The sequence below is a fragment of the Pogona vitticeps genome, chromosome 2, assembly GCF_051106095.1.
Source record: "Pogona vitticeps strain Pit_001003342236 chromosome 2, PviZW2.1, whole genome shotgun sequence".
Taxonomy (NCBI): Eukaryota; Metazoa; Chordata; class Lepidosauria; order Squamata; family Agamidae; genus Pogona; species Pogona vitticeps.
The window spans coordinates 301,637,564-301,657,992 of record NC_135784.1 but is presented as its reverse complement, the minus strand read 5'-3'; the positions used below and the strand labels follow the sequence as shown (position 1 = coordinate 301,657,992).

Sequence of the window (20,429 nt, the reverse complement as noted above, 5' to 3'; positions counted from 1 at the left end):
CGAAAACCAAACACAGCATATCAGCACGAACAAACAGCTAATACCAACTGTCAAGCACAGTGGTGGAGGGGTGATGATTTGAACTTGTTTTGCAGCCACAGGACCCGGGCACCTTGCAGTCATTGAGTCGACCATAAACTCCTCTGCACACTAAAGTATACTAGAGTCAAATGTGAGGCCATCTGTCTGACAGGTAAAGCTTGGCTGAAATTGGGTCATGCAACATGACGATGATCCCAAGTACACCAGCAAATCTACAACAGAATGGCTAGAAAAGAGAAGAATCAAGGTGTTGCAATGGCCCAGTCTAAGTCCAGACCTCAACCCAATTGAAATCCTGTGATGGGACCTTATGAGAGCTGTGCATAAACAAATGCCCGCAAACCTCATTGAACTGAAGCAACGTTGTAAAGAAAGTTGGGCCAAAATTCCTCCACAACGATATGAGAAAATGATAGTTACACAGTGGTGTCTCGCATAGCGATTGCTCCATATAGCGACGAAATCGCTTTGCGATGGACTTTTTGCCATTGCAAAAGCGATCGCTTTGCGATGGTCCCTATGGGGGAAATTCGCTTTGCGATGATCGCAGGGAAGCGATCATTGCAAAGCCCCCATTTTTGGCCAGCTGATCGGCGGTTTCAAAATGGCTGCTGGGTAAACAAAATGGCCGCCTGCTGTTTTCAGGTGGCGCTGTGGAGGATCTTCGCTTAAAGGTGCGTTTTTAGCCAATAGGAACGCATTAATCACGTTTTAATGCGTTTCTATGGGCTTTTTATTTCTGCTTAGCAGCGATTTTTTCTGCACGGATTAACATCGCTAAGCGAGGCACCACTGTAGAGAAAATATTTACTTCAAGTTATTGCTGCTAAAGGTGGTTCTACAAGCTATGGAATTATAAGGTGTATTTAGTTTCAGAGATTGCAATCTATGACTACAATCGACTTGCTGAGAACCAAAGAATACAATGTCCCTATATATGGAAGTTGCTGTGTAAAATGACTCCCCACTGTGTTTTAGGATGGATTCCTCGCTTTACAGGCACCAAAAATGGCTGCCCCTATGGAGGATCTTCGCTGGACGCTGAGGTATTTAGCCCATTGGAATGCATTGAACCAGTTTTAATGCATTTCAATGGGCTTTTTCGTTTTGCTTGACGATGATTTCGCTTAACAGCGATTTCAACGGAATGAATTATCCTCATCAAGCGAGGCACCACTGTACTTCGTCATCTCATGTGATTCCACTGATGGTTTAAAGGAAGACACAGGAAAATGTTATAGGTAAACTATATAATCAGGAAACTGGGATTATGTTTGAAATAACGTGAATGCTTAAAATGATTTCAGGAAGTAAATCAACATTTACTGAAGCTACATCGTAGATTAAATTGATGGAAGGCACTCTTGAATTCAAATAAGTACAAATAATATAGCAACACCATTTATAAATATTGAGTGTTTCTGCATGTTTTTAAACATACTTAATAAATGCTAATATCAAGGAAGACAAAATAGGTCATATGTAAACAGCAATAAACTGCTGCATGTTAATTACAATATTTTGGGGAGCCCTTTGCCTCCTTCTGCATACATATTGAAACTGAAGGCCAGGGTCTGATGATTTCTGACGTATTTCCCCCTACCCCCAGACAAGGTTATTGAGAAAAAAAAGTTCTAAGGCCCAAATTACCGAGTTGAACTGCTGTTGCAACTTTTCATTGGCGTAGTTGATACAGAATTGTTCGAAGCTGTTCACTTCAAAGGTTTCAAACCTACAGAGGAAAAACAACAATCTTAGGTAAAGGCTGAACAGGTCAGTTTATTATTTTCTTAACCCAACTTCATTTGCATTTATATTTTAATTGTTTAATTCTTTCTGTCCTGGAAACATGAACAAACAGTTGTATAAAACACACATATAACTCAATATCCCTTTCTTTAAGTGCCATCTGCTTATAAATCAGAGGGTTTTAAACTCTCTGACCTGTTTCAGATCAGCGATTCTCCATCTCTTGGGAGTTTTGCTGTCCTAAACTCCCCCGCTTCTTTTTCATCGGAGTCATAAGTCCGGCAGTTGGCTACCATCACCACCACCTCTCTCTCCTGATCATCACTGCTCTAGATCAGCAATGGCGAACCTACGACACACCTGCCACCACTGGCATGCAGAGCCCTCACTATAGGCATTCGAGCCATAAATCGTCATCAAGAAATACTTTCCCATCCTCCAACCCTAGATTTCGGGAATAACTCTTGGGAAGGAAGGGAAAGTCAAGATGGTAATGGCCGCCACTGCCACAAACACACACACTCTCGGACGCCAGGCATGACAACACCTGGCTCCTCCCACCTATGCCTTTAAGGACTGCAGCTTCAGGCAGAGTGGGGGATGTTCCAGGCAGGCACTAAAGGTTGTGCGGGCGGAGAAGTGGGACTCTTCAGGATGGTTGTGGTTGGGTTTTTTGTTGCAGTTTGGGCACTCAGGCTCAAAAAGGTTCACCATCACTGGCCTAGATCTGGATGGGCAAAACCCTCCTGAACCCCACAGTCCTCACACCAACACTTCCCCAAACATTCTAAGGGGCTAGTTCCCCATGAGATCTAGCATGGAGTGTATAAAGTTCCTCAACTTCTAGAACAGTGGTTCCCAATCTTAGATCCCCAGATGTTCTTGGACTAAAACTCCCAGAAGCCTTCATCACGAACTGTGCTGGCCAGGATTTCAGGGTTTTAGTCCAAGAATATCTGGGGACCCAACGCTGTGAACCACTGATCCACACTGCCCACCCTTGTCCTGGTTGCTCAGGACATCCCATCTATCCATCAGAATCCAATCTACTCCTCGGAAGTCCCCAAAGAACTCTGGAAAGCATGTCTTGGGGTCATGTTCTTCAGCCCTTTCACTCTCTAATTTCTCTGATATGTGACTGTGTGGTAAGAATTCTTCCTTTCACCTGAACGTGGAAGTTGATGATAACACATTTCACTAGAAAGACCCAATTCTTTAAGTTTCTATTTTGCATGCTACGTCTTGCAAATGGAACCTATCACCAATCAGAAGCAAAGTGAATCTGCAATGTGTGAAGCTGAGAAATCATCATCATCATCACCATCTTAGAATTGCACAGCTGGAAGGGACCCTACGGATCATTAAGTCCAGCCCCTGTCAAGGAGGCACAGTGAGGAATCAAACTCCCAACCTCTGGCTCTGTAGCCAGATACCTAAATCATTGAGCTATCCAGTTCTTACATTAGAATAAATTGTGCTCCTTTTACACTGCCCCATTGTTCTTAAAGCACTCTCTGGGCAGTTTACAATTTAATTATGCAGACAACACATTCTCACCCAACCCAGCAAGTTCGGTACTCAAATTTACCAGCTTCAGAAGGATGGAAGGCTGAGACAACCTTGCGTAACCTGAGATCACCACAATCAATATCAGGTTGTGAGCAGTCTTCACTGCAGTTTAACCACTGCACCATGAGGATAAGCAAAAGAATATAATGTTCAGAGGGAGCTCCATTCTAATGACAGTTTCACCATAACATTTATTTTGACCCACAGCCTATCCTAATATGAGAGAAGTCTAAGTAGAACTGCATTCACAAATATTCTTGTTTTTGGTTGTTGTGGGTTTTTCGGGCTCTTTGGCCGTGTTCTGAAGGTTGTTCTTCCTAACATTTCGCCAGTCTCTGTGGCCAGCATCTTCAGAGGACTACACACAAAAGACCAGCTAATGACACCCATCAATCACAGTGACAAATAATCTCTCCTCCTTAGCACAACAATACAGCCACAACAAGACACACTAATCACTCATCTACAGAAAAAGACAAAAGCCTATCTCACAGCCATAAATACTGCACTCCCAAGCCAACTACACCAGAGCACAGAGTGCTGTTGCGAAACGTTAGGAAGAACAAACTTCGGAACATGGCCAAAGAGCCCGAAAAACCCACAACAAACATTAGATCCCGGCCGTGAAAGCCTTCGCGAATACATTCTTGTTTTTCTCGCCTGCTCTCTCCTTAGTATTTCCTTATATGTTAAAAAACTGGAACCATAAAGCCCTCTCAGGATAAGGATTTGTCTCATCATTATGTCTATCATGTCCGTTGATGGTATAAGATAAAACAAAATAAAACCCTCACGCATCCAATAAGTCCCCACCACCACCACCACCACCACACAAAATCCAAATGATACAGGCAGCTGGATCAGACCATAGTAACAACTGAGGAGCATATCTTTTGCACAGTTAATGGCTCTTAATTGCCCATTCAGAATCAATTCATCTACAACTACTTTGCATTACAAGGATAGTTTGCAACAATACAATGGATGTAGGAAAATCCATTTCTCTTCCAGATACTTTGAGAATTGCACCAAAGCTATATATTTATTGGGTGTTTCACTGTTTTTAAATTTGTAATGCCGCCCAGAGTAGACTTTTGGTTGAGATGGGTGGGGTAGAAGTCCAATAAAATAAATAAATAATATTTATTATAAACAAACAAGCAAACTCAAAAGGAATATGGAAGCCCAATTTGAGTGACAGATTATGTCACAGTCTCTGTTACTCAGAAAGTTCCTGTGTGCCGACCCTACACAACTCTAGGTCCTCCACAATGCTGCCAACAAGTGTCAAATCAGCAACACTGGGCATCTGCCAGAACACCAGTATAGTCACAGAATCATAGAATAATTGATTTGGAACGGGCCTACAAGGCCACTGTGTCCTTGGTAGCTTCCACAATCTAGTGCCAAGCCTTTGAAGCCACTATTGAAAATGCGCTACAATGCACCAAAGTACCCAAATGTCAAGCAAAAATAAAATACAACGTCATCAGCTGCCACATCGGCAATGATTTCTCTATTCACAAATAAGAGAAATAGGCAGCAACTCCACTGTTATCATTATAGCAGCCACTTTTATAGTAGCTGTATGTTCCAATCAGAAATGTCGATGGCCCAGATAGTTAGAGGTTTGAGTAGTCTCTCCCTTCCCACCTTTTTAACACAATTGGCGTATCAAAAAAAAAATTCACATTGACCTCAAGAGCTAGAGGTGAATAACATCCACTTTTTATAATATAAAAAGAAGGAAGAAGTAACACAATATTTTCATTCAATTAATAATGCTTTTGAGATGATAAAAGAGTTCTTTCACTGGACCACAAAGATAAAAAGCTTAAACGCATTTTTAAATTTTCATTCTTAGGAGCTACATTTGTAACTCCTCATGCCCTACAATCTTGTTATTTAATGCTGGTGCATTCAGTTTAATATGTTCCCCAGTTATTATTTTTTCAGTTTTATCAGATTAAAAGCTCTTCTATTGTCAAGTGTAACAGCTTAATTCTTAACAGACCAAGAGGACCAAAGGCTTAAGATAATACCATTAATATTTCCGATTTGTAAACATGTTGCTCTGAAGGAAATTCAATCCCTTTGATTTAAGGTTGATTAAGGGAATTTCTTCCTTGAAATAGTTTTATATTCTCCCACTCTTCTCATCAAAGACTCGGATTTAGTTTTTTGGTCTTTAAGTGGATTTGTGAGGTTATGATTTCTGTTTGGTTTCTGAAAAGTGGACGGCTCTCCCCCTATTCCCTGAAATCAGGTCCCTGAATACCAATCATGTTCAAAGTATTAAATGTGTTTTGACACTCACTACTTCTTTGTGACAACCAAGCTATCATTCTTATCTCTCTGTTCACAAAAAAACAATCCATTGTGTTGCCTTGCACTGCCATTACCAGCATGCCAGAAAAACACAGGAGAAAACTCTCTGCTTCCCTGTAGGGTAGAATTTGGATATTTTGAAATACCTTAAAATAGGGTTAGGTTTAGGGTTAGCTCCTTAAAAAATACTTGCACAAACAGAAGATGAAAAAAAAGAAAAACCACCAATACTACAGTTGCAATTTAGGACAGATAACATCTATAACTACTGCCTGATTTTATTTTGATTTTAATTTATATTAACTGTTTGTTGAATTATAGATTCATGTTGATTATACTATGTTGTACACCCCCAGAGTGACCACTGGTCAGATGGACCGTTCGGAATTTAACTAAATAAATAACAGAATGGCTTAAAATTTGAAACATTCCTGTCAAAACGTCTGTCAAGATTTTGACCGTTCATAATACGCCTAGTTACTTTCAAGCTGCGGTTATTCTGCTACAACTTGGTATCAACCAAAGATTACATTTTGCCAACTAGTATTTTGGTGGTGGGGAAACAAAAAACAATATTTTCAACAAAGCTACAACATTCCAAATACGGTAACAGCTGGAAATGAGAAATTCCCAGGGTATAGCAAGCTATGAAAAGTACTGCAGGCTACCTTGGTTTTTCCCATTAGGAATTTATTTATTTATTTATTTATTTATTTATTTATTTATTTATTTATTTATTTATTTATTTATTTATTTATTTATTTATTTATTTATTTATGTATATATACTGTATATACTGGCTTATGTTACAGAAGTGAACTTCAGTGCTGCTAATTAAGGAGTTGCTGCTTGTTTTCTCTTTCATGTAGGAAGTCACATGACCGGTGCATGTTGAGGAATGCAACTTGTGACTTTTTAAATACAGTGGACCCTCGACTTACAGACGGCTTGACTTACAGACTTTTCGAGTTACAGACTTCTCTGGCTGCAAAATTTAGATTCGACTTGCAGACGGAGAATCGACTTACAGACTAGAAAAAAACCAAAATGGAATAAAAATAGAATAAAAACCACTGGTTATGGGATTAATCGGTTTTCAGTGCATTGTAGGTCAATGGAGATTCGACTTACAGACTTTTCAACTTGCAGCCACCATTCCAATACGGATTAATTCCTTAAGTAGAGGGTCCACTGTAATGGGAAGTGGCTGCTGAGACTTATGGCATTGCACTTACCTCCCAGTGTATATAAATAAAAGGATTCTGGCAACATACCGGAAATGCTTTAGCATGCTAAAGCACTCTTGGAATAATTGTTAGCAAAAAGGAGCCTTCTCTGAACTAATGTTGTCCAGATGCTTTGGACTGCAACTGTATCAGCTACAGCCGGTAACCAATGGTCAGGGAGGACAGGAATTATAATCCAAGATCTCTGAAGGGTACCGGGTTCTGGAAGGTTGGCAAAGACAGGGTGCCTATCAAACATGGGGAAATTTGCCCCACATCCTCTGGAAGGAACAAGAAGCCTTTCTGAACAAAATCTTCAGAGTCCTAGCTCAAGAAAGCTAGGTTGCTGGACTGTAAAATTAACAGTGGTGGTGGGATAGCTCAGCAAGTTAGGTGTCAGAAGTTGGGAGTTCGATTCCCCACTATGTCTCCAGGGACAACATCCAGTCTGTGTAGCCTTGGGCAAGCGGCACAGTCTCAAAATGCTCCCAGAAGGGAACAGTAAATCAATTCAGAGTATCCTATACTTAGGAAACCTTGGGAAGGACTGCTGTTATTCAGAACTGACCTGATGCCCCCTAATTATTAACTTAAAATAACTTAAAGAACTTTTTATTTTAAAAAAAGAACAAAAAGGAAAACAGAAAGCCCAAACGTGAGATGGCGTGACTCATTTGAGAAAACCATAGCCTTTAGTTTGCTAGACCCAAAGAGGGCTGTTAAGAATAGAATATTTTGGAAGTGATTTATTCATGAGGTTACCGTATACTGGAAGTGAGTTGATAACAACTTAAAAAATTTAAGCCACACAAGTTTCTTCTATTACTATTGTCAGAAATTACTAGCACTGCTAATAATAGCTATACCTTGTATTTTGTCTAAGCAAGACAAGATAATGAACACAATGATTATGAAGTTTTACCCTCATTATTGTACTGCAGAATAGCTTAAGGTACTTAAAGTCATGAATCAGTTTTATGACTGAGTAGGGATATGAACCCAGAACTTCCTAACCCTACCTCTGTAATTTCTACACTACACCAGCTTTTTGCATTTTTTTCCTTTTTTAGCTTAAAAAACAAATTACAGCTGCAACCAGATGCTCATGAAGGAACTATATTGTTCTGCTGGGCAAGCAGTCATGCTATTTAGAAAGACAGATTTTTTTTTTCATGAAAAATGTAAACCCACAGAGATTTTAAACTGAAGACGGAAAAAAAATCTTACTTTTTTTTGCATCCTGCAAACACAGTGTTATGTTTCTCACTACAGCTTTTATTTTGCTAATGTTTCATTAAAAAAAAAGAAGTGTGCTAATAATGCAGCTACACAGAATGCACTTTGTGTGTGCCTATCCTATCACAACAGAAGACAGGGAAACTCCATAGAGCAGACAAATCTCTCAGGCACAAACATGCAAAAGCTGTCTGGCTACATACAGCACATTTTGAATCTTGGGACGGCATGTTTAGCAGGGCTGCGCTCATCTCCAAAGACAGAACACTGCATGGCCAGAAAGAAAGTGAGATAAAGGAATATCTTATGATACTTTTGGAGGGGTATTCCAACGTTGGTACAGAATTACAGCAATTAAAGCTTAGATGGATCAATGCTTCTTTGTTAGAACCCATTTTATTAATCTTTGCATTGTCTAAAGCTATCATCGTTTGGAGATGATGAAATCTTGGTTGTAAGACTACCTGGGAAAATACAGGTGAGCCTTCTTGAATCCTGAAGAATGGACAGGTACTGATAAGAAAGAAGGGCTAATATCCTGTCGATAGCCTCAAACAGAATAGACCCACTGACCCACTGATAAATCAAGAGAAGTACATAGTAAGAGCCATAAAATTAAGACGATATTGTCAGATCAGCTACCTGAAGGGTTTAGAGGGGCACTGCAGCCTTGGACCTTTCTCTATTTCTGCCACCAGCATCCTGTATCCTTAAGCCCTCCCTGATAAAACCGTAAAACAGTTCTCTAATCTCACACAACTGTCAACGGGCCAATACAACTGCGTTTCCACTTCTGGCTTCCTTCTAGTCCATGTTTTCTTCCCTCGCCAAACCACAAGTGACTTAACTTTTCCGCCCCCAGCCTAAAACAAGCTAGTGGGAAGAAAACAGGGTGACATGGTCTCCTTGCTCTGTAGAAGATATGAAGAAGCAGCTCTCCAAGATACAAAGACCACTGTCTGTGGTCACCCATACCTCTACAAGTTATATACTATATATCCTCTCCTGCAAGGACTTACGTATGTGTGAAGGGCGGAGGGCCCTATGGTGGCGGTGTCAGGCCAACAAGGAACTGAGAAAAGCAGGTCTGCGGTAATGCAGTGCAAACCGTTCTTCCTCTGAGCAATCTTGTTTGTTTTCATGATACAGAAAAGGCCCTTTTTAACTTTTATCTTTGAAACCAATTAGAAGCATTAAGAATATTAATTATTTATCTGTCTGTGTTTTGAGGGCTGTAATTTTGAAGCTGGAAAAACTAGAGCAGCTTGGTTCAAGGGCCCTCCCAAACCCGCCAGCCTGCTTGGCTTGTCAGGCATATTATGATCTTATCAGAATAATAGGAGGTGGTGAAGCCAACGTAAGCGGCAGGATGTCTTCTGGGACCTTCTATGGGGAATAACAGCTCTTTCTAGATTTCAGAGGAATTTTCACTACAGAAGTATGTAAAGTTCATAAAACCATAGTGGGAGCGCATGACGTGCACAGTTATTCTATGATTTTACAGTCCCAAGAGTTTGGAGCAGGGGTGTCAACCTACAGGCCTCCAGAGATGATCTCATCAAGCTTAGGTAGCACAATCAAAGGCAGGGAACAGTGAGTGTTGCAACCCAACAACACTTAAGGCTTGATCCAGGAATCCAAATCAAAGCAGATGTGATAGATAGTTGTTCAATTTTCTCTTGAATGCTTCCAGCTTTGGTGTGCTTACCCCTCCCCCCGGTAATTAGTTCCATTGTCATACTGCTCTAACAGTTAAGAGGTTTTTCCTGTTAGTCAGCCAAAATCTGGCTTCCTGTAGCTTCAGCTCATTATGTATCCTGCACTTGAGAACAGATCCTGCCCCTCCTCTGTATGACTACCTTTCAAGTACAGTGGTGCCTCGCTTAACGAGCTCACCGTTTAATGATGAATCCGCATAGCGACGTCGCAATTGCGATCGCAAAAGCGATCACACTGCGATGTTTAGATAGGGAAAAAAATCGCTTTGCAACGATCGGTAAGCATTTCGCTTACCAATCTTCGCATTGCGATTTTTAAAATCGCTGTTCGGCGGTTCCAAAATGGCCGCTGGATGGCCAAAATGGCCGCGTGCAGCATTTTCGTGCCCTGCCCTCGCTTACCGAGGGCACGAAAATGGCGGCGCTATAGGGAAACTTTGCACAACGGTGAGTTTAGGAGCCATAGGAACACATTAAACTAAGTTTAATGCATTTCTATGGCGTTTTCGGTTCCGTATAGTGATGTTTCCCCATATGTGGGGCACCACTGTATTTGAAAAGTGCTATCATATCATTTCACTCAATATTTTTGGTAGCTCTAGATCAAATTAAAACACATAGCTACAGCTGAATGTAAGCTGAACCAGTTTTCCTCAGCAACCTATTTTCCTCACAGACATCCTCACAAATGTTTCCATGATGCTCTGGAAATGAAATACTTAGCCACATTCCCACATTATATTTCAAAATCCAAATGTAACTGGAGGTAGTTATCAACCCATGCACTAAGCCACAGCCTATTGCCCCATATTTCTCTATTTATTTATTTGATTTATTTGATTTACACCCTGCCTATCTGGACTACCAGACCACTCTATGTTCTTTTTGCTAAGTTGGTTAACACAAAATTAAACTATATTCATCATAACTGTATGTCTTAACGAAAATTTTCAGTCTGGGCCAAAGTACTCAGTAGATTCTTCTTTCTATACAGTCATTTCTTTGTCAAGCTGCACTGAAGGACGTACTTGGTAAAACACTGGGCATAAGAGCTACTTCTGTATTGCTATGTACTTCCCTCACAGTATTCATGGTGCAGATTTCCACAGCAGGGGTCAGCAAACTCCAGAGGTTTGGGAGCTGTTAATACCTTGGTGGGTTGTTCCCATGAACTGCCCCTCCAAATAAAATTCTTACAAAAATGGAGAGATTCACTGAGAAGTCCTCATGCTATTTATAATAGCCAAAACCCTTTTTAAAAGTTTGGGAGATGCAGGAGACAGCGGTCCTGGAAGAATCTCAAAAAGTGACAAAATTGTCAACCGCAACCCTAGACTTTTTGAAGTTCCATTCCCCCCCCCCCCAAAAAAAACATATTACATTTCGGGTGACCCTGCAAGATCCGGAGGTACAAGAGGGCACATACAGGCCAGTGGGAAGCAACATGCTGCCCACTCTGGCTTTATATATTTCTTAAGTACTGAAAGGTAGCTGCCGTAAAAGATAGCTGTCTTAAGCATCTGGAAAACACTGAGTTCTCTTCGCTTGTATTAACATGTCAGCATTGCACATAAGGAAAAGGAATGGGTGTACTTTTCATCTTCCCTGTGAAAATTCTCTGAAGTGGAGAACCTTCCCTGTTCATAGACATCCTCTGTTCATTTAGAACCCTGAAAAGCCAGGTGTTTAAGTCACAGAGAATGTGTCTATCAACAAGACAGGATTGCCCTGTTCCAATGTACAGTATACATTCACTTTATACATAGAAGGTGACAAGCACAGCAACTGGGAGTCTATAAGGGCGCTCATTCCCACGCATAAAGCATGCAGACAGCTAGAACAACTGAAGGCAGCTTTGGTGGTTGGAGGCAGGATCTGCTGGATCTCAGTATTTTGCATATGAACAGAATTTTCATCCAGTTCAACTGGCAAAGGAGGGACCTCCAGAAATCTGAACATCAGGAATATGAACCTGCCTGTCCATTAAGATACTCTTGGCTGTAATTCCAACTGTAAGAAAGGTACATTTTTCAGCTACAAAGGGATAACTTTCTTTGAAATGTGCTTTCTTTGAAATTGATGCAAGGACCACTTGGCATCAATATTGCACTGTATTGTTTTCACCTGGCATTCCAACCTTTTTAAAATCTGCCCAGCCATGTTAAGCTTGCATTTATATTTTTTGCTGCCTGAAACAGCCTGATAGTCTCGCAAATTCATTATTCTAATGTTTAAGGTTCATTGCTAAAAAAATTTCTTTAACTGTACTTAATGTTTTAACCTAGTGTACACTTTTTGAAACACACAAACAAAGAGAGAGATTACCATATTTTTCCATGTATAAAATGCCCCCATGTATAAGACGCCCCCCACTTTTCTAATCCAAAATTAAGAAATCTAAGTGGGGCTTAGCAAGTGGAGGGGAAAGCAGGGATCAAAGCCCTGCAGGATCACTTTGATCCCTGCTTTCCCCTCCACTTATTTTTGTTCTTTCCTCAGCTTGCTTCCATGTATAAGATGACCCTCAATTTTTAGTCTAAAGATTTTAGACAAAAGTATAGTCTTATACATGGAAAAATACGGCAACTGCATACGGCACAAGAGACTTACCCAACTCTGCAAAGGAAAGGAGATATATTTTGGAGTTAAGATAGTTTTTAATGTTTGTTTGCTTTCAATTATTCAATTGCATTTTAATTAGCATAAAGCTTAATTGTTTTGAAACATTTAATTTATTATGTTTTTAATTCTATTCCTTTTAATACTGTGAGCCCCCTTGAGTCCCCTTATTGGCAGAAATGCAGTCTATGAATAAAACAAATAAAATCCCTCCATCCCTCCATCCTAAAACTCTGAAAAGGCTCCCTTTTTGTACTTTGACTTCTGCTGGGAAAAAGAAAGGCATACATCCCAGGTATTTCCTCCCTGAAGATAATTATTACAGTGTTGATGCATCAGCTACATACCAAAATAAATCTCAGATATTGTGGGCAACGGCCATAAATCTTTTTAAATTTATTGCACAGCTCCAGGTGATACAATCAGCAATGATTCCCACCCCCCAATGCATTTTGCAGAACTTTCTTGAAACAGGATGGGGAAGCATGGCAAGGTGAAACACAAATCAGGTTTCTCGTCTGCTCCCACTATCCTGCCATTTACAGTTCCCATTGCTACTCCTCAATAAGGAAAGTCCAAAAACACAGACAGCTGGATCAACCTGTATCATGAAATGGGTATCAGGTCTTCTCTAAAGTTAATGCCTCTTAATTACCCATTCAAGACCAAACCACGTGCAAACACTTTATATTACAAGAGGGAGACAGCTTGCAATGCTTTGCTTTCTCAGCTACTTTGAGGTTTGTATACCTAAACTCAGAGGAAACAGGGAAGCCTGAAGGTGGTGGTGTGTGGGCAACCTCATAATCCATTATGTTCAAAAAGCCCTAGGGATTCAACCCTGTTAGCTATTGCACACTACTTGGGGAGAAGCCTCGGCTCCAGACTTTTGGAGGAGGAGAGCAGAACTAGGAGGCACCTTTGGCCTTGATTCTGCAATTCACATCTTTAGCGGGTATTCCTTAGTGAAGGAGGCATCAAGAACGGAGACAAAAGGCAGAATCTAATCTCCACCAGTACTCCTAACAGATAATACCATTTTGCTGAAGACATTCTACTCCTGACACTTCTACAGGAAAAGCTCCTTGCCCTGAAACATCCCTTTGATCAATTAAACAAAGCTGCTTGGGCCCAGTATTTATTACATTTCATTTTTAAGCAGGTAATCCCACCTCCGCAACCCATGTCTTCTCTAGACAAATAAGCAGACGTGATGGGAGAGGAAAAGGTTCCACAACGCTTCATGCTATTAACATCCTCACCTCTAATTTAATCTTTCAGGGGAATTATCGTCTCATTCGCGCTCCCCTCCTCGACGCACAGCCCTCTGACTGGCACACATGCTCCCTTTCTTTCCACTGCCTGTACATTTCCCTTCCTCTCCTCCTTCGTCACTCAGAATTGAAAGCAAGACAACTCAGAGGAATTTTAGAACTCTTTTTTTAAAAGGAATCTTATGACTTGCACACTGCTTTTGTACTGTGCATCAAGATATCACAATGTTTTTATTTTATTTATTATTGGATTTATATCCCACCCGTCTAAACAAAAGTCTACCCAGGGCGGCTCAAAACATTAAACAAATAAAAACAAGGTCTCCGTTGTAGCAAAAAAGACTAAAGAGGCTCCCCCCCCCTTTACAAAAAGAAGGATGATAGAAATGTGGACACACATGTGATGGCACGTAGACCTGATGATCATTTTGGAGAGAGGGTACCATGATATATTTTAATTTTCCTTCCATCTTTCACGAGAGTAGATCTGGCGCAGGGGAAGCAGGTAGGGCATTAAGCCAATGAGGCTTGTCAGGTAATGGGTTCCGGAAGGAAGCACTTTCTCACAAAATAAATAATCAGTGAAATGGACTACTACAAGATAAGTTATGTCAATACTAACTTACAAGGGCTTTAAATATATATATATTTACTAGCTCCCTCCCCTTCCATGAGGGAACAGGAGGAAGATTTCAATTTCCTAAGATCATGACCCAAGTTAAGCAGACAGTCTAAGATTTTTAAGCTTAGTTTTTTTTTTCAGTGGCTGCTCCAAAACCACAGAACTCTCTTTCACAGACTAGGCTGGCGCCTTCCCTCCTGTTCTTCCACTGGCAGATTAAGGCGTTTCTTTTCAGTCAAGCTTTGAGCACTGATAGAGCTGCAGATAATGTTTTTAACATGGTATATCACCATGTGTTCTGTTATCACTCTTGCTACTCTGAGGTTTGTCCTTTAGTAAATGATCTGAAATTTCAGTATACTGTAGTTGCACTTCTTTCTAACAGGAGTAATGGACATTGCAGTACATCTCAACACCTGTTGCAGCACTGGGGGAGATGAAATTACCATATTTTTCTATGTATAAGATGCCCCCGTGTATAACCCTCCCCTTTTCTAAATCAAAATTTCTTTCTTTGCAAGAAAGAAAGCTTTTCCCCAACATTTTAGTTGCAAAAAGCAGCTTTCCCCCTCCAGGTTTTGCAAAGAAAATGCAGGGGGAAAGCGATTGCTGCTTTCTCTCTACATTTTTGTTCCAAACGTTTTGCAATGAAAATGTAGGGGGAAAGCAGAGATCACTTTCCATGTGCATTTTCTTTGCAAAGCCTGGAGGGGGGAATGCTGATGTTTGCAATGAAAATGTCAGGGGGAAAGTAGGAATCGCTTTCCCCCTCCATTTTCTTTGCAAAACGTGGAGGGGGAAACAGGGATCAAAGCACTTTGATCCCTCCTCCCCTCCTTACTTCTGAGTATAAAACAACCCTCAATTTGTCCTTTAATTATTTTAGGAAAAAGTGTCATTTTATACACGGAAAAATACAGTAAGTCAAGTACAGTACTTGATCAGGTGACTCATCAGTAATTAAAACAGGCTCTTCTATTCTCTGGAGATTCTCCATAGGATCTGGTTAAAGATGCAAATCTCTGTGTTGTCATATTGATGAGAAGTAGTGAGTGGAGGTGTGGAATCAGTTAACAGAGCTAAAGGTTAGCAACTCAAAGTCCTGTTATTTAGAATTCTAGTGGGATAGACAGCATTAGAAGTCGTTTGGGAGGGACTTTAACCTGTTTTACTGCAAAACCTTCGCTTCCAAAGAATCCTACGACTGAAAAAAAAAAACCTCCCTCCCCGCCTCTCCAGAATTTTTTGGTCAGGAGCATCCAGGGCCCATGGAAATGGTTCATTAAAATCTGAGGCTTGCCAGGTGTCTTAGGGATGGTGGTGGTGGTCATATGCCTACCCATGTGTGTGTTGCATAAACATCACATGCTATGGTTGCATTCCTGCAGCTACACCCAGATGGTCAGCATGTAAAACACAACACACTGCATTGCAAAAACAAGAGATCCCCAACTATGAAATGCAGAATTGTCCTACCGCACAAAAGCAAATGTCAACATAACAGAAACCTTTGGGGAAGGGGGAGTGAAAAAGAGAAGGAAAGGCTGACAAGCAGGAAAATAATTCTGTTTACCCGTAAATGTCCAGGACCCCAATAAATGAATGTTGTTTGATGGTCGTGTGCAGGGCCTTGTTGATATGCTGTACGATCCAGTTGAACAGCTGGGCATAAATGTGCTTAGCCAGCGCATTCCTGGCATTCACAACCTGCTGGACAGACATGTTCTTGATGTAGGTCTCTGAAGTGGTGACCAGCTTCCGATGGCAAAGCCAGTGCTCCATTTGGCTGTGCTCCACGCCCAGCAATCTGCAAAAATTATGCAGGTGTTCATCCTGTTTCTAGGATATAAAGAAAGACATCCAATTCAGAAAAGCATGCAATAGCTGCTGTAAGCAGACGACAAGGACCCACCTGATTCCTCGATTTGAGTGAGGGTTTGACTTCTTTCTTTTCTTTTAAAGGGATGAGCTTTGTTTCAGAGACCCTGTTACAGTCTGGTTCATTTCTAGTTTGGGTGCCACTCTGATTCAGTTTATAATAGGTTATGGCATATACATAGATCATCAAGACATTTAACAGTAAGACTAGCATTTTATCTACAGAGTGCCCAAGTACCGTTTATTGATCCAAGCTATTCCCTGTTGTTTAGGCAGAAGTTAAGATTCATCTCCTAGATATTGGGGTAGTTTTCGGTAGCTTAGCAATAGTTCCTTTGAAATCCAGTTGCTTACCAAGATGAACAAAACCAAGCAGTCTAAATTAGACAGCTAAAATTTTGTTCTGGGAGAAAATATCACAATTTCAGCTCTGGGAATAAAAAGCAGAATTCTTAGGCTCATGCTCAGGGGCAGCTTGTTTTACAATTGCAAGATACCTTAAAGGCAATTGGCCATGTAATCGCACTCCTATGTCTGAGGAAGTGAACTTGTCCACAGAAGCTAATATTAAAGTGTAGCAGTTAGACTTTAAGGTGCCACAACGTGTTTTTTTATTTTTATTTTGTTTTTGCCTGATAAGAGAGCACAGACTAATACAGTTGCCTCTTCTAAAATTCCAAGAGTATGTCACAAACTATTATTTTATCCTGACTCCAGGTGGCGGCTGCAGAGAGATAACTGCACAAAGGTGAGAGGATGTAAGCTTAGTGGTAGAATACATGGTATAAATGCCAAAGGCCCAGATTCAATCCTCAGCCATCTCCAGGTAGGGCTGGAAAAATTCCAGGCTAGAACCCTGGAAAGCCACGGCCAGCTCATCTTGACAACGCTGGGCTAAATGGACCAAGAGGCTTGACTTGGTAGAAGGCAGCTTTTCATGAGGTGTGATTATACCTCCAAGGGAAAGGATGCCACTATTTTAAATAAAATAAAGGTTCCAGTCCCAAGTGCTAGTTTTCTCATTCTCAGCCCCATCATCTAATACAGGGGACTGGATGCTTCCACCCCAAACCTAATCTGCATGGCAACCCAGTAGATTTTTCTGTTCTTATCTCTAATCAGTAATGCCACATACCCATGCACTTCACAGCCACAAACACACTAAGGCAGAGACTCATCCCCACCCAAAAGACTGGACACCAAAACACAACAGGAGCAATATAGTATATGTTGTGCAATGCAAAGAGGAGTGTTCCGAGCTCTACATGAGAGAAACCAAACAGCCACTAAACAGGAGAATGGCCCAGCATAGAAGGGGCAACAGCTCAGGACCACAATCAGCAGTCTTCCTTCATTGGGAGGACAAAGGAAACTCATTTAATGACCAAGGTGTACTCATTTTGGACTGAGAAGATAGGTGGTTTGAGAGAGGGGTCAGGGAGGCTTTAGATGTGCATATAGAAAATCCCTCACTCAACAGGGGTGGAGGCCTTAGATACAATCTGCCTCCTATTTATCATGTTGCCCTTTCATCCATCCCCAGAAAGATAAGGACCACACACAACAGAAAGACCACTGTTAACAATCATTAAGGACCCATGACAATGGGTTGATAAGGACTGCCGAAGTGGGATTTTCACTCCCCCCCATCCTTTGTCCATCTAATGAGCCTATTCAGGCCACGGGGAAGTGAAACGAACCTGGAGAATATATCAGGGTTCTCCTACCAACTCTTCTCAGACTGAAGAAGCTACTTGGATCAGGAGTGAAACGTTTCAACCTAGTAAGAAAGAAGTCCAGTTGCCATGGTTCAACTTCCAGACAAACACCCTTTACTTCCTAAGGCATCTCTGCTTCTAAACACAGTTCTTCCCTTAGGGATGGGGTGGGGAATGTGTCACCTTCTAGGTATTGTTGGACTGTAATGTTTATCACCTTTCTCAATAGGGGATGCCATCTAGGGCTAATGGGACAACATCCAGAAGTCAAAACATTCTCCATCCTAAATCTTGAAGATCTTCTGATGCTTTTCACACAGAAATACCGGGCATTAAGGAGCCATTTTCTTGCACCCCCAAGAAACAGATAAAATGCCCAGGTTGTACGAGAACGGTGAGGATCCTTCTGGAACTGATGGTTATGCTGGAGAATTAAAACCTCTGAGAGCTAGACTGTACCTTTGCCCTCTCATTTATGATCTCTACAGCTTAGGAATGCACGAACAGGTCAAAGGGTTTAATCTCAAGGTTCCTTTTTGGACTAGCCATCTGATTCAATGTACTTCCAGGACACCCACAAGCACAGAACAAAGGAAACAGTCTTATCTGTTACTGCTTCCTTGGACTGTTAGTTCCTGAAAGTTACTTTTGAAAAGAAAATAGTTACAGTTCCAAGTCATCACCTCCAACCTTTGTAAGTTACTGCTCTAGATGCAATCTTTAAATAATTCCATCTGTAGTTGAAGAAGCAGTCTGCAGTTCATGAAAGCTTATGCCCAATTTTGAAAAACTGTTACTTCTCTTTTTCCCCCAATAGTAATAAAAATAAATACTATTCATTACTGAAAAGAGAAAAAAAACCTCAAAGCTACAAGCCACAGGACTGTGGTATCCAGAACAGTGTCTTCCAGTCTGTCTCCTTGTTGCTTCTGTGCTCACAAAAAAAAGAGCACAAACCACCAGCACAAGACAGGACTTCTGCCATGTGATATTTCTCTTCTACTTTTTTTTTGTAAGTTCACACCCTCATAAATATAAAAGCAAAGAAAAAACTATAATAAACCATAAAAGAATTGATGCCAATCTTCATTAAGTTACAACGCAACATAATGCAATTATACCTTTGTTGTTGGGGAAAGGAACTGATTATAACTAAGCTGTTATTTGTAACTGGTTGGTTCCATGCCTTGGATGTTGATTGCCTCTGAACATGGATGTTTCATAAACCAATCATGCAAGCAATTTGAAAAGAACGCAAACAAGAAAAATGAGGTCCAATCAAGGGATGGGTTATGCCAAGCTACGTTCTTCTCTGCACCACCACATTTTTTTACATCAAGTTGCCTTGTCACTAATTAAATGAGTTAACAGACGAAGCTAGCATCACAGAGCTATGCTTACATTTTAATTAAATAACGGCAATATAATTAAGGGGAGACACTATAAAAGAAGATTTGCTTATGTACATAGTTCGTCAAAGCCCTCAAATTAAATAGCCCATTGCATCATCTCTCGGGCAACAGCAGCATCACTCCAAAGCACGTCTTTCTATTTTATTTTATTTTTTAAAAGAAAACTGATCTTAACATGACGTGATAACTGCCCATCGATTTATAAGAAATGGTACTATAGGACTGCATTTTTACTGTTAGTATAATAAACACACAAGGAAGAAAGAAGCACTGCTCATGAACCCTCACAAATGTTTTGTTCTCCAACTCTGGTTGATTACAGCCATGTGTTTTGTTTCAGTGCCTGCACCACTGTTTTTCAGAACAGCAACATCTCATTTTTACATCAGATAGAGAAGAACTTGCTTCTGAGGGCACATTTTGGTCCATCCTTAAAGCCGACATGCTGGGAATCAGATAGCTCGAATCCTTGAGCACAGGCCAGCAGAAATTTGCTTACACAACCTCATTTTATGAATGGCAGCTGTGCCATTCATAAAGGTCTCTATCTTTTCAAAGGCTCTACCCTTTATTAATGGCTGCCTCCTCTGGCCTTGAATGCTTTGTGACACATGTCACGTTCCTCTTTCAAAGCCGGCTCTTAAGTCAACTCTGAACATTCAGCTACATGGTGATGTTGGCTTTGGACTTTCCCACTCTTGAGTCTCTGGAGCTGCTGGTTCACAACCTCTATGCTGGGAGACATGGAGACAGCCATTAAGGTTGAGGAGATTAAAAGATCACCAAACTGTAGAGTTGAAAATGACCCCAAAGGGTCACTTAGTCCAACCCCCTCCCAATGAAGGAATTCCATAGCTAAAGCATGCTTATGAAATTACTATCCAGCCTCTATTCAAAACCCTTCGATGAAAGAGAGTCTACCGCCATTTCACAGCTCTGATTGTCTTCCTAAGGTTTAGTCAGAAACTCCTTTATTGTAATTTGCATTCACTGATCCTACGTTTGGATCAAAACAAAGAACGCTTGCTCCACTGTGGT

The 20,429-nt window shown here is 40.8% G+C and overlaps 1 protein-coding gene across 4 annotated transcripts in view; it reads right to left on the bottom strand.

Annotated features, from left to right (window-relative positions):
- MYO5B (myosin VB) overlaps positions 1-20,429 on the bottom strand; it is a 339,707-nt gene that overhangs the window by 129,744 nt on the left and 189,534 nt on the right. For all 4 annotated transcript variants that reach the window (XM_072992940.2, XM_072992941.2, XM_072992942.2 and 1 more), the window contains exons 10-11: positions 15,957-16,222; positions 1,693-1,774 (exon numbers count right to left, since the gene is read on the bottom strand). In XM_072992940.2, the coding sequence (XP_072849041.2) occupies positions 1,693-1,774; positions 15,957-16,222 (348 nt within the window). The remainder of the gene's footprint in view (positions 1-1,692; positions 1,775-15,956; positions 16,223-20,429) is intronic.